General features: G+C 38.2%; 1 protein-coding gene across 14 annotated transcripts; it reads left to right on the top strand.

The window, feature by feature from the left end:
* The first annotated feature begins 23 nt into the window (after positions 1–23).
* preb (prolactin regulatory element binding) lies at positions 24–5500 on the top strand. Of its 14 annotated transcripts, none has more exons than XM_079469863.1 (12): positions 75–184; positions 324–403; positions 483–583; positions 1243–1404; positions 1621–1816; positions 3036–3265; positions 3343–3423; positions 3512–3639; positions 3722–3895; positions 4097–4169; positions 4257–4416; positions 5009–5500. In XM_079469863.1, exons 4-12 carry the CDS (start codon positions 1270–1272, stop codon positions 5101–5103), a joined length of 1272 nt encoding a protein of 423 aa, XP_079325989.1. In that variant the 5' UTR covers positions 75–184; positions 324–403; positions 483–583; positions 1243–1269; the 3' UTR covers positions 5104–5500. The 14 variants fall into 14 exon arrangements, with proteins under 14 accessions (XP_079325983.1, XP_079325988.1, XP_079325984.1 ...); XM_079469860.1 differs by having other exon boundaries at positions 91–215; XM_079469857.1 differs by having other exon boundaries at positions 24–403.
* The last annotated feature ends 8530 nt before the right edge of the window (positions 5501–14030 follow it).

The raw sequence follows: 14030 nt of genomic DNA on the forward strand, positions 1-14030 counted from the left end.
TGCGCAAATACTACCCTTATTACGATCGCGCGCCGGACGCTCGGGCGGACGTGTGACGCAGGCACGCAGGATATGACGCTGTGCTGACGTGTAGCTAGGGAAACAGAGGAAGTAGATGGCTTCTTGACAAATGTTGTGAAGTATTTATTGAAAGAAAACAGTGGCATGTCCACTGAACACTGCGGTAAGAGACCGGAGAGCGTCCACACACACAGGTGCAGTCACTTAAGTTAACGTTACATCTGCTGTATACGCGACGATTGCGAGATAACGATACATACTAGAGCCGGATGAATCAGTGTTGTTCTTCTGATATCATGTAGTCTAAAAGACAGTCAATCCTCTATCCTGTGTGGACCATGACTGACATATTGAGCTTTCTCTAGTGCTGAACTTTGTATGGGTACGTTCCTGTAGTCTTATTGCTGTTATGTTATACCCGTGTGTTGAATTGAATGAAGCATTTTTGCACTTCTACATAGAAATAAAAAAACACTGTGCCGTACATCAGTCAAGGAAAAATCCCATTGATTTGGACTTTTGAAAGGAATATAACGTCACGTGTTCACTCTAAAATACAAAGGTCAGTACGATTGCAGCCTCATTAAAATATCATGTTATATTTCCAAGTTTCCGATGAAGAACTACACTACCCATCATCCGTAGAACGACCCTCCAATCATACATACTGCATTATCTTCGCAAGGCATCGTGAAATATTCGGAATATTCAGAAAACGTGTTTCATATGTTTAAATGTAAGTCAAGTGTCACATTCAGACTGATTCAGGGATGTCAGCCCATGTTTGTCATGGGATTGTAGTCCATTCCCTTTATTTTGTAGTTTTGTAGCTTTTTTCGTATCTTTTGCTTTAAATCGAAGTTCGCAATTGATGTTGCCGTGGTTTATGGTTTAGAATTTAGAATTTAATCTAATCGGGAACAAATACTTACAAACCAAAACGTTGTGCTGCTGTATTCACTTCGTTTTGCCGTTATGGAACCACACAAAAGGTTATTACCCAAAATGAGCAGTTTAGAAATTTATATTAAGAACATGATGATTTAAACTAAAACAGTGGTTGCCAAAATCAGGTTGTTTTGAATCGTTCAAGTAGAACAATTAGAAGTGATGCATTGAACATAGGGGCTTAGCAAAAATGCTAGCATCTTTTTTAACCAATGTAGTCAAATGTATCTATAGGTTTTGTGGAATTTGTTTGTAACAGTCAGGTATTTTCAGACCAGAGTCCAGAGATCGCAGAAAGCCATGGGTAAACGAAGAGCACCAGAGCTGTACAGAGCACCTTTTCCTCTGTATACTGTTAAAATCGACCCCAAGACTGGACTGATTATTACAGCTGGAGGGGGTGGAGCCTCAAAAACTGGGATCAAGAATGGAGTGGTATGAGCAACACATTTCTTTAACAAATACAGAGACAAAGGATAGAAAACGGACATTCCCGTTATAGGTATTAATTTGATTAGAAAACAATCTGTGTAGTAATTAGTCATTTTGGTCTGTTTATTCAGAGCGTACATGTTTGCTCAAAATGTTCCCAGTGTTTAGGAGTACACTAGTATTTACGTTATTAGCAACAGTTTCACCCTTTGTTTGCAGCATTTCCTAAGTTTGGAGCTGGTGGGTGGTAGGCACAGTGCCACCCTGCTCCACACTCATGAAACAGACACACGGGCCACGATGAACATGGCGCTGGGTGGCGAAGTGATCGCCGCAGGGCAGGATGGCAACTGTAGTTTGATGAAGTTCAGTCAATGTTTACCCAAACAAACAAAGAAATCGCAAGCTAAAGATGGTCAGTAGAGGCTTCTGTTCTCAACAACCTTAACATTTTTTATAAACAGAATTTGCATTTAAAGGAATGGCTGTCCAAATATGAAATTCACATATAACTTGCTCAATCCTCACGCCATCCCAGATGTATAGCTTATCACAGTTTTCATTTAAAAAAATCTAATTTTGCACATATATTCCAAGAGGTACCAACATGGCATATTTTTAAAAAGCAAACATCCATCCTTTAAGCAATCCAAATGAATCAGTTAATAAAAGTAAAAGTAAAACAACATCAGCGCCATTGATATTTTATTGCTAATGTTTTAAAATAGGTTGAAAATAAAGATGCAATAGCGCCTCTGCACAACGCCCTGTAATCGATTACTTTCGACAGATGTTACGTGACATTGTAATGCTTTAGAAAATGTATATCTTTCTTGTTGTTTATAGGTGCCAAGCTTCAATGCATTCTGTATAAGAATCACAATTTGAAATGTCACGTATGCTATAAACATGGTGTCTGATGAAGCGCAGTACCACGACATGTTATATACTGTACAATCTGTTGAGGCTTACCACGTATTGCTCGAATGCCTGGTTAGGACCAAAACTATAAATAACATGAAAAAGGCCTGAGAGAAAGTTAATTTTGTGAACATTTCCCTTTTTGGGTAAACTATTCCTTTAATAGCAAACAAAAAATATATAGCTTGTTCATAATTATATGATCTGTGTGTGTTTGTTACTTTTTTAGCATTTGCATAATTCCAGTACAGTGCATTTCTAAAGCTTTGAACAGTAACCTTTTTCGGCCCTTATAGATTACTGTTCAATGCTAAATACATGCAAGAAATGCTGAGCTACTTATTATTCTTTTATAGAGATGATAGAATGAGGAGCATATTAAATTATCCATTGTAAGCACTGCACGTAGACTCCCAAAGGACTTTCTTGAGTTTTAGACTAAAAGGCTTGGCCAAGACTGCCTTTCAATGCTGTTTCAAAGGGAATAAATTACAAAATAATATATTTATCCGTTTACCCTTTATCTAGTGATGATAATGATGATGGTAAGAAATGAACAAGTTATTATAATTCATTCTAAATGATTCAGGTTAGAAAAAAGAACCGTTTATGATAAGTGGTATGAGACCTGGTCACTAAAATGAAACGAAATCACATCAGTTCAGTTCAGTTTGACTTAGTCAAGCAAAAATTTTGAAATACTGAATTTACAGGGGCTGGAGAAAAGGGTGCAGCCAGGAGAAGAGCTGGAAAAGGCCAGAATGGAGGTGGAGGAGATGCGCCCCAGATGATGGAGGAGTCACCTCAAATCTCAGTTGAGGATATTGGTGCGGTGCAAGGAGATATCAGCCCTCAGGACCCATGCGTGAAATGCGTTTGTTTCAGCGCTGACCTTACACTTCTGCTGAGCGGAGGTGCCGATGGTTACGTCAGAGTTTGGGAGGTGAGGTTGTTCCTTGTTTTGTCCCGGGACACTTTTTCAGCGTTGTGCGGTGTTAACATGTTTCTCTCTCACTACAGTTTCCCTCCATGAAGGAGAAATTGAACTTTAAAGCACATAAAGATGAACTGGAAGATATTGACATCAGTCCTGATAAAAAGGTAGCTCATATTGTTCTGAGAGATGGATATGAGCAGAGCTTTATTTTATATATTTGAACTTTCATTTGAACTATTCTTTTTTGTGTAGCACATTGTAACAGTAGGTCGTGATTTCGAGTGCAGTGTGTGGAGCGGCGATCAGCTTGCTGTGGGGTTGTGTTGGTATGAAAATATGCCTCAAATTGCAGAGAAGACTTACCGCTACAAGTCATGCAGGCAGGTCACTTTTACTCAAAGCTGTCAGATGCTCTGATGTTTTGTCATGATCTCATTATTATGCTGTATTGCGCCAAGCCAGATTTGCAAAGGTCGAGGACCAAAAAGATGCTTTGAGACTCTATACGGTCCAGATCCCGCACAAACGGGACCGCAGACCCCCACCGTGCTACATCACTAAATGGGACGGACGAGCTTTCCTGCCGCTACTCACTAAGCCGTGTGGAAATGAAGTCATATCCTGTCTAACTGTGAGGTATTTATGCTTTGTTCCAAAATCACATTTCCAACACAAAATAATGCTGAGGCCCAGTTTGTGTGGCATTCTAACTGCGGTTTCATCTCAGAAATGATGTTTTCGTTGTAGGACACTAGGATTTGGAAAGTAGCTTGCATTTTTTGTCCAGTAACCATTGTTGAAGTCAATTATATGTCATGGTTATTTGTTTGGTTGCAGTGACTCTGGAACATTTCTTGGTCTTGGAACTGTGACTGGATCTGTGGCCATTTATATAGCGTTTTCCTTGCAGGTATGTGAGAAAAACACGACCTTTCTTCAGTTTTATCAAACGTGATCATTCTGGTACTGACTTATCCATCTCTTCTCATCACACCAGAAATTGTACTACATCCAGGAATCGCATGGCATTGTTGTCACAGACCTAACCTTTTTGCCTGACACTTCTAAAAGTAAAGCCATAAAGGGGGATAATGAAGTGGTCATGTTGAGTGTAGCCGTGGACAGTCGCTGTCAGATGCATGCAGTGCCCAGCCGAAGTAAGTATGACTGGTGATCAGTCTTAAAGGAATATTTGTTTGCCGGTGATGCTCGATTAAGTGTAGCTTGCAAAGTGTCTGATCCAACTCCTCAATGATATCCCAACACTGTCTGTTATCTCAGTTCATTAAAGCAACACTTTGTAGTTTTTCGACCTTAAAATAATGTATCTAAAACTATTTCAGTGGTAGATCAACTCTTAACTGGACGAATTATACTACCGCTGCTCCCTGAGCAGCCTCATAGCGGCTACAACCACACTCTGCGTTGGGGTCGGCACACACAGCTATGCCCATTCCCTGACTGCTGAAGAGTGTCATATGGTTTCTAAATGACGTATCTACATCCGCCGGTTTCATCAGCTTATTAAATAGTCACATGTATTGCGCTGACCACAGGGAAGCATATACTGCGACATTATTTACGACACCGGTAACAGGCAATTGCGCTTATCCACCACATGGGGGAGCCGTGAGAAAAAGTTCCAAAGTGTTGCTTTAAGACAAAAAGCCCAGAAAGATTGTGAAGATGGTTAAATGAAGCCTGCGAATGTTTTAACTAATGTTAATGTATTTCATCCTCTCTATCCAGGAATGTTCCCATTATGGTTGGTGCTGATTTTCTGTGGTCTGATGGTGGTCGGAGTGATTCTGCTCCTGCAGTCTCTGTTCCCAGGATTCATCTAGTGTAGAGTGTGAGAGCAGAACAAAACAAACTTGGATCTATGAAATTTGTCTAAGTGGTCAGAATTGATGTTGAAATGGCAATATTTAGCACCAGGTTTTTACTGATGTATGATCTGTGGAGTATGAATTTGAGCTTTGAACATATTGGATGAAGAGTTTGGGCATGACCTGAATGTGCAGCGTGAAATCCTGAAGTGGTGTAATTGGAAAATTGGATGAAGCAGGAATATATTTCGTCATGTAACAGTAAGATGCTCTCAAGGACTTTATCTGCTCCACCATCATGTCAACAATATCCTTTTATTGTAATGGAGAAAATATGTATCTGAGGAAGTTAAAATGTGGATATTTTAAATATTTAAAACCATGTGAAAATATAAAGATACATCTGACAACATCTGCTTTGAAGTCTGTGCAGTGATTGTATGTTATATACCATATTCCAGCATTGATGCACTAGTATTCTGTTAGTATATTCACCGATACAAACTAAGGTTTTTCAAAGGGAGGCCGGTTATCAAAACACCCATTCCTTACTTAACTTTTTTTCTTGAAAGTATAACAACCCCTTTCCACCACAAACAATCTTTTGTTAAATACAGAGGTTAATCGGATATTAAGGGTTCTTTATCGAACCATGCCATCAAAATAGTACATATTTTTCTGTAAAACTATTTAGCCAGGGACCCAATTTGGAGTAATGAAAAATGGGTGCTAGATTCCAAGATGAAGCTGTTTTATGAGGAAGGGCGAAAAAGTGGCTGATAAGTGATTCATGACATCAGCCAAAATATCCTGTATTAGTTGTTTCAGAGGCAAATTAGAATTGCATATAATATTTAATTGTGCACTATAAAATCAGCATGTTCTGTTAGTTTTTTATTAGTCCACTAGGGTGCGTAATTGCATTTTTTAGGTTTGCAGTCAACTCCTTTCCAAGTTCTTGACACTGGTTTTATTCCCTAATCTTTGGATAGGTCTTTTAAATATCTCTCCTGTTAAAGTTGTATAAAACGGTACTCATCAGAGAAATGTTTGACAAATGTCTAAACAGGAAAATTCAACAGGACCCAGGAGAGTACAGTTAGGCTACTTAATCTGATTTATAGTTGGTTTCTGGTGTTATCAGACCAGATTTAATCTATCACATTTTAGTGTCAGGCTTCAGTCAGTCTGAACAACATTCATAGAAATTTTTCATTTCCTTTTGACTTTCTAAGTAGTTAAAGGTTGCGAAAAAGGTATTGAACGCAAACCCACATATGCTTTATAATGCAGGGCACACACTGGAACTGAAGCAAAAGAAAGTATGCAAAGGAAAAAAGACAAACTAGATAACTACGATACGAGAGAAAACAGGACAACAAGGAAAAACAAAGTGCAACTAAATGTGCAGGGCATGAACTGATTGCAATCACAAAAGTCTAAATGCATAAACATTTCAATAACACTGAGTAAACAAATGCATTTTAATTGTGTTTTAAAGATGGGAAGACATGAAATATCACAGAAATGTCGAGAAGGGAATTCCAGTACCTCAGTGATGTGACACTGAAAGACCTTTTACTTGAGGACAGTCTTAAGGTCTTTGCACATACAGTCCGAAATTTTCTTCTTCGTTTTTTTGGCATTTGGCACTTGTTTGTTCAGTGTCTCCGACAAACGTTTTGTCAAAACGCCTCTCAAAATGCTTGCTACGGATGCGAAAAACGCTGATGGACTTTTTTATGATGGACGAAAAATATCAGAGGGAGTGTGTGAATGTGATTGACACAACGTGGGGTCGTATTTATTTTTTAACGTGCGCACATTTCGGACTCAATGTGCAAAGTCATTTAGTCATAACAAACCTTGTGAGACTAGGAATGGGCTTTAAAAAAGTTTTAAATGATATGAAAACTACTGGGAGCCACTTTAGTGTGGGATTAACACGTGCTTGACTTTCTTTTGAGTTGTGAATGTATTGTATCATGGCTAAATCACAGTCAGAGCAACCACTATGGATCTTTGATCGGAATTTAGTTTCTAATCCATTACAGGATATCCACCAATGAACAAGTTTTGCTAACAAACTCTTGGATGCGACAAGAATCTATTCACTATATGAAAAACTTTATCTCTACGTCACAAGTAAATAATCCAACCAACGTAATCACCCGAAAAGCTCTCTAGAAAAGAAAATGTGCTCTGTGTTTGTGGCCATATAATGCTGGGTTGAGTTGGTTTCAGCGACATTCTGCTCTCAGATTCGTCTGGTTTCTCCTCTTATGTACGTCCACAAAACCGGTGTAATGTCAAGAAATGCACCCCTTCCAGATTATGCAGGATTTAGCATTAGGATTAGGGGTGGAGGGTTAGAATTAGCCAATCGTACAGCTGCTTTTTTGAAAGGGGTGCAAAATCTGGCAGGGGTGCATTTCGCGGCACGTCCCAATCCTCCCATAAGCGAACTAAGCGGCTGCTTAGAGCCCTGTCGCCACCAGGGAGGCCCCAAGATCACATGAAAATACAGTTATTTTGTGATGTATTCACGACACACAACCATTTTCTCACATTTTTTTTCTGTTGTGTGTCAACATTTTTGAAATTCCTGACTAAATGCAACATTGCAATATCAAAATAAGTGAGGTGGCCAATCAAATGAAAGGAGGCGGGAGTTACTGGTTACAAAACCGAGCAGTGACCGAGCGAATCAAAGAAGATGGCCCTACTTTCAGTTAGCTATATGTTTTAGGGTTGAAAAAGACATTAATTGACTAAATCATTCGATATTTTACAACGTCTGTTCTTCGAACATCTGACAGTATTCATTTATGCAAAACAACAAAATGCTGATTTACATGAAAAATATGTCATTTACATTTATAATTATCTGTTCACTCAGCGTTTTATTTGGAGATAAGGTTAAGAAAATTGTGTGCTTATTGGAAATGAAAGTAAAGGAAGTAAACTGAAAAAAAAGATGTAATCATCATCAAGGGCTGTGTGGCTTTAAAAAGGTGTTTTTATGTATTTTGAAATTATTTTTTACACAGCTACAAAAATAGAATAGGGTGTGTTAGGTTTAAAGTGTGCGTGCAAATAATCAAACATTGACAGTAGTCGATTGTATTGGGGGCAGAGTGAGAGCCCCAAATAAAATTCTGCTTAGGATCCCGTAAAGGCTTGGGCCGGCCCTGTACGCCCATGCCATTTTTAGAAAGAAGTAATCCCCAGATCAATTTGCGCAGTTTGAGTTTCATTTGTGTACTTATATTTTGCGTTTCTTTTCTTTGTTTTCTTTGAATACCTGTGTGACTGAAATGCAGTAATAGTGATTCTTGCTTTAGCCAACACAACTATTAGTTTTCAATCTGTGAACATTTCATTCATTACTGATCCGAATAATAGCCACTTCTAATCAAGTATAATAAACCCGGTTATTTTAATTTTATCGTTGTGGATTGCAGGCTATTTTGAATGTTTTCATGTTAATGTTTTCCAGACTCAGGCAGATTGCGTTCAAAGAATCATTTTGTTGTGGAAACTGACACATGATAACTGTTAGTGTTTGTCATTCTCAGTCCTTTAGGTATTTGAGAAGATTTAAACAGTTGTCCTCATTCCACATTCGGTGCCAACAGAAGATAGCCAGTTTAGTGCCGCCTGCCAAAAAAGGTGGGTTATATGGAGCATATTTAATCTAGAACTCTTTCCTTTAGCTCAATATGCCACCATTTAAGCCAGGACACAAACCGTTTGAATACCATTGAAAAGTTGTATAGCACCGTCTTAAATATCTCAAGGCAAATAAGTCTTTCTTTACCAGTCAATTAAGCACTTTGTTCAGGTTTATATTTGTTGCCTCACGGCCTTTACGTAAAACTTGACCACTAGCTGCTCTTTGCACAGCATTAATACTCAAATTGACACACTGTCCTCTTTGTTTTATGGCTTTAGTCTTGCTTGGTTCTTTGAGATCCTGCAAAATTGTATGATATTGACTCTATCGTTTACTCTATACTAAACATATAGACACTCGTTTTTATGTTTACCTAAAGGTAATTGCTAAGGTAAAGGATAATGTTGGCCTATATATGTTGACGTAGGCCTACATGATATCTTGAAACGTGTGGCTAAGGATAGATGTGCTATTACTTACGTGTGCTATTATCTAGTCAGATGTATAGTCTTTACCCGGAGGATGAAAAATATTCCATAACACAATTCCATAATCCTGGAGGAACTAAAGCCATATCCAGGGGCTATAGGGACTACAATATCACATACTGATGGGGTTTGGAAGAAACTCCTGATATCATGGTGCCAATATTTTTGTTCTGTTTGACATAATGAGTAGCCAATATATCCAGTAGTTTTTGGCTAAAGACGTTTGAAAGTATCATTACAGACAATAACATTTTTGATGCTTTGACATTACAGACATTATTGACAATGACGTGGTACATCGATGACATCAGATGGTGCCTATAGACTTTGAAAAAACTTTAAAGATGATCATATTCATAAAGTACATATGTCCACAAAAGTGCAAATAAACATCACAATATATTTTAGGATTTATTGTATTTCTACACAGTTTTTATTCCTACTATGGAAAGTCAATGGTGCGAATTTTGAAGCGAACTACTGAGATTTAATAATCTGGCATTCACAGCCATTCAACATCCCACCAACAGATGGCACTGCCGCCCAGCGACCCGGAGCTGTAGTGTGGATTTAACCTACATTTATCAAACTAAGCACGACCTAACCACACACTCAGGCCTTAGAATAGACCAGAGGCACATCTTCTCGTGCGCTATGATGTTTAAAGTCACTTCAGTGTTGTAAGGTTACGTTGTGAAGTGACCACACTGGAAAACTGCTGGGTTGTGCACGAAAGAAGAAAACCAGAAACCTCTGCGAACGAGCTGACGCATCGGTAAGAAGGACAAAATCGTGTCGTAAAAGGTTAGTGGCTCGTGTTTGTGTAGGGCCTTTAAAAATGTCATCTTTCTGGCCACATTCACAGATTCAGACAGTCTCCAAACACTCCTCCACCCTCCTCACTTCAGTCGACTCGGGTCGTGGGCAGGAAACATAACACCCACCTCGCACCTACGCTGGAGCCCGACAGGAAATGAACACCCCAGACAGACCAATGTCTCAGACACTCTGAGGAACAAATAGCATTCCTTTTCCCCTCTCTCAGACTTTCACATACAATAAAGGCCAATTCAGCCCGTACAAGGAGTCTCGGTTTATTTAAAACATCAATGTTAGCCGGGCATGAAATCCCAAAGACGTCTTTAGGGAGTGGCTGGTTCATTTACTATTTTTATCTCTTTGCTTATTTTCATTTGTCATGTAAGCTTTGTGTTTAGCCCTGTAACACTGGGGCGTTTCAACCTTAGAAATAATTTGATTTGATTTCTTTGATTTATTTGTACAAGAGTGACATCATCGTCCTTTTAATCACATGCAGTCTTTATTGAATTATACAAATGGAATTGATGCTTTCCATATAAAAGCACCTGATTCCAATATATGATAACGTGTTATTTAATATATCGTGTTATATTTGTAAGTATCTTCCCATAAATTTTGGTCTCATCAAACATATTGATCAACTATATACAGTGAGGGAAATAATTATTTGATCCTCTACTGATTTTTTTCAGTAAGAATTCCTGCTTACAAAGAAATGAAGGGTCTATAACCTTTATGATAGGTTTATTTTAACTGATAGAGACAGAATATTAAATAATCGGGAGACATTTTTAATATAAAGGCTATAAATTGATTTGCATTTCAGTCGGTGAAATAAGTATTTGATCCCCTATCAAGCAGAAAGAATTCTGGCTCCACAGATTGGTTATGTACCTATATGGACCACAGTCAGATTGGTATGAATATAAAAGATGCCTGCCAACAGAATCTGTATCTTTCTTTTCAACCTCTCCACCACCACGATCAAGACCAAATACGTTTCAAAGGATGTCAGGGACAAGATTGTAGATCTGCGCAAACCTTGCTACAGACAGAAGCTTGGTGAGAAGGAGACAACTGTTGGTGACATTATTTATTATCATTTGAAAATAGAAATAATACAAAATAACTATCAATTGTCCTTGAGCTTCCTGCAAGATTTGGGGTAAAGATGATCTTGAGAAAGGTTAAAGATCAGCCCAGAACTACACGGAAGAAGGTTGTTCATGAGTTCATGACAGTTGGGACCACAGTTAGCAAGCAAACCATTGGTAACTCGCTATGCCACAATAGATTGAAATCCTGATGCACCCCCAAGGTCCACCTGCTCAAGAAGGCTCATCTGAAGTTTGACAGTGAACATCAAAATGATTCGGAAAAGGCTTTGCAGAAAGCGCTGTGGTTAACCGGGAAGAAAATTGACTCCTATTTTTGGAGGGAGAGAAAAGCTGACCCCATGAACACCATCCCTACAGAGAAACTTGAGCTTTAGGGCCTTTCTCTACTCGGGTACAGGATGACTGATGTACCGTAAAATATTGGGCACGAACCTCCTCCATGTGCCAGTAGCATTTATTCATGTATTTCTTTAAAAGTTAGCGATATGGTTGATATGCACCAGGAACCAAAGGTTTAGTCATCAAGGCTATTTTACATGCAATCTTCATCAATATTAAAATGTTAGAAAACGTTGATAAGGTTTTTTTAAATGATTTCAGAACATCACGTCCAGTGTTTAATTAACAAATATTTTTCTTTAAATTTAAATAATGTGTGCTGTCTTTATAACTTGGTTTTATTATTCATTGTAAAGTACTTTTGGAGTAAAGGGTTAATACAATGTAAACAAATAAATGCAACATTTTGATAATTGGCAGTCCAATATTGCTTTAAATTCACATTTACATTTAGAAAATAGTTTAAATTTAACAAAAATAGTGCTATATTTTCCATTATATCTACTCATTTATTTTGGTGAAACAATTTACACACAATTTATACCTGCGAAATCAAATAAATATATTGTTTAAACCGAGTAAATGCAATTAAAAAATAAGTAAATCTGAGTAACTCAATTATTTATATGACAAAATAAATCAAGTAGACCTACTCGATTTTATTTGTCTCATAAAGTAATCGAGTAACTCAGATTTACTACATTTACGTACTTAGATTCACTCAATATAAACAGTATATTTCATTGATTTCACAGCTATAAAATGTAACATTTTTTGTGTAAATTGTTTCACCTAAAAAATGGAGTAAATCGCAGGAAGACTTTTGAGAGCAGACATACTTTAATGTAGTGCTTTATAGAGCAATTACAATTGGGGATAGTTTAAGAAACCGTCACTTGGTTGCCGACTCATGGGTTAAGTGGACCGGCCTTCCGAAGAAATTTCAAAGGTGTGATTTAAAATATGGAAAACATGCACGCTCACCCCACAAGGCCTCTTTTGATGCTGCCCGACATGCACAGGAAGATCAAGCTTTTCAAATTAAGAAGAGAAAAATGCATTCAGCCAGATGAAAAAGGTTTCCTGAGGTCAATTTCACATAAAAATGCTCTTAAATGTAGAACAGTGAAAAAAACATGAAAGGTAATATAAAACAGACAGGGCAACGCAAACATGACTTGCTTCTGCTTGTGTCAGCACCACAAGCTGAGATAGCACAGAGAGAAAGCCACAGCCTCCGGCCGAGCTCTCATCTTTTACTTCAGCACCATACCTCCTCCTCTTATCTTCCACCGACCGTGTTTAAAAAAGACACAATGCAGTAAAATGGTCAGCAAAGATATTTGGATGAAATTCCCTTTGGGCAACACAAGAACTTGTAGCTTCAAAAACACATTTTGGGAAAAGATGGTACGCTTGGGCAAAAACCTACGTTAGCTTCTTCTTATTAGCATATTAAACCTTAATGTTGAGCTCTTCCCAGACTGTTTGTGTTACGGAGCAATCTGACTTACAATTTTTGCCTGGCGGATGATAAAACAAATGATAAAATCTAGGGACTGGCCCAAATCAGAGAAGCCCACCCCCTGGTGTCTATAATGTTTTATTGACACTCGGGGTGGCCTCTTTTGACTTGAACCAATAGTCGCCCCAGAGAACACTCTAAAATCACACAGCAGCATGCTCGAAACCACCCAGAACACTTTAGAGCAACCGCATAGCAATGCTCTGGCAACCACCCCGACGCCCTAATATCATAGTGGCAGAATGTAAACCTTTTTATTTTGTTAAATCATTTTTCAAATCTATTTCAGTCTATCATCTGTCAGTGAACCAGCTCCTTTGCACGAATAGGACACTCCTCTGTTTACCACATACTTAAACGGATTTGTAGACATACAGTGGGCGTCTGGGTCAAGTGATGGTTTTGTGTCACTGCATGTGGCTTCAACACAAAGGTCATTGGGCTCGACACTTTTCCCAGCCAGCCCGTGAACTTTGTTTCCAAACACAAAACACTGACTCAAGACTCTTTAATCCACCTCTTGTCTGCTTTGCTATTTACAAATGTTCAGAAGATTGGTGGAAATGTCACACTAATGCACTGAAAAGTCCCTTTTACTCGAGTAAAACTTTCATGTGAATGATATTCTCCATTACAGACAGCCAACAAATAATACCGCCTCTAAAAGACACAAACAAGCCTTTTGTTTGAACACGAAATGTACACGAGCATTTAAAATAGCCCGAAAAAGTATATCGGTTACGTCTCTATAAAGTGTCATCGCATAATAAGCTATAAAACGGTAAAACGGAATAAACTATTGATAAAACGTAACTTTTAACAACTTATATTTATATCATATTTTAGATATGAATTTACATACAACGTTTATGTTAAATAAATCAGTGACATTCAAGTGTCCGGCTAACATTCAGGGCCAGCTTATCTCAGCATGCAAACGTGATGGAGGTGTGTTCGTATGTGTGTTTAGACAG

This window comes from Barbatula barbatula (genome assembly GCF_947034865.1).
Source record: "Barbatula barbatula genome assembly, chromosome: 12".
Taxonomy (NCBI): Eukaryota; Metazoa; Chordata; class Actinopteri; order Cypriniformes; family Nemacheilidae; genus Barbatula; species Barbatula barbatula.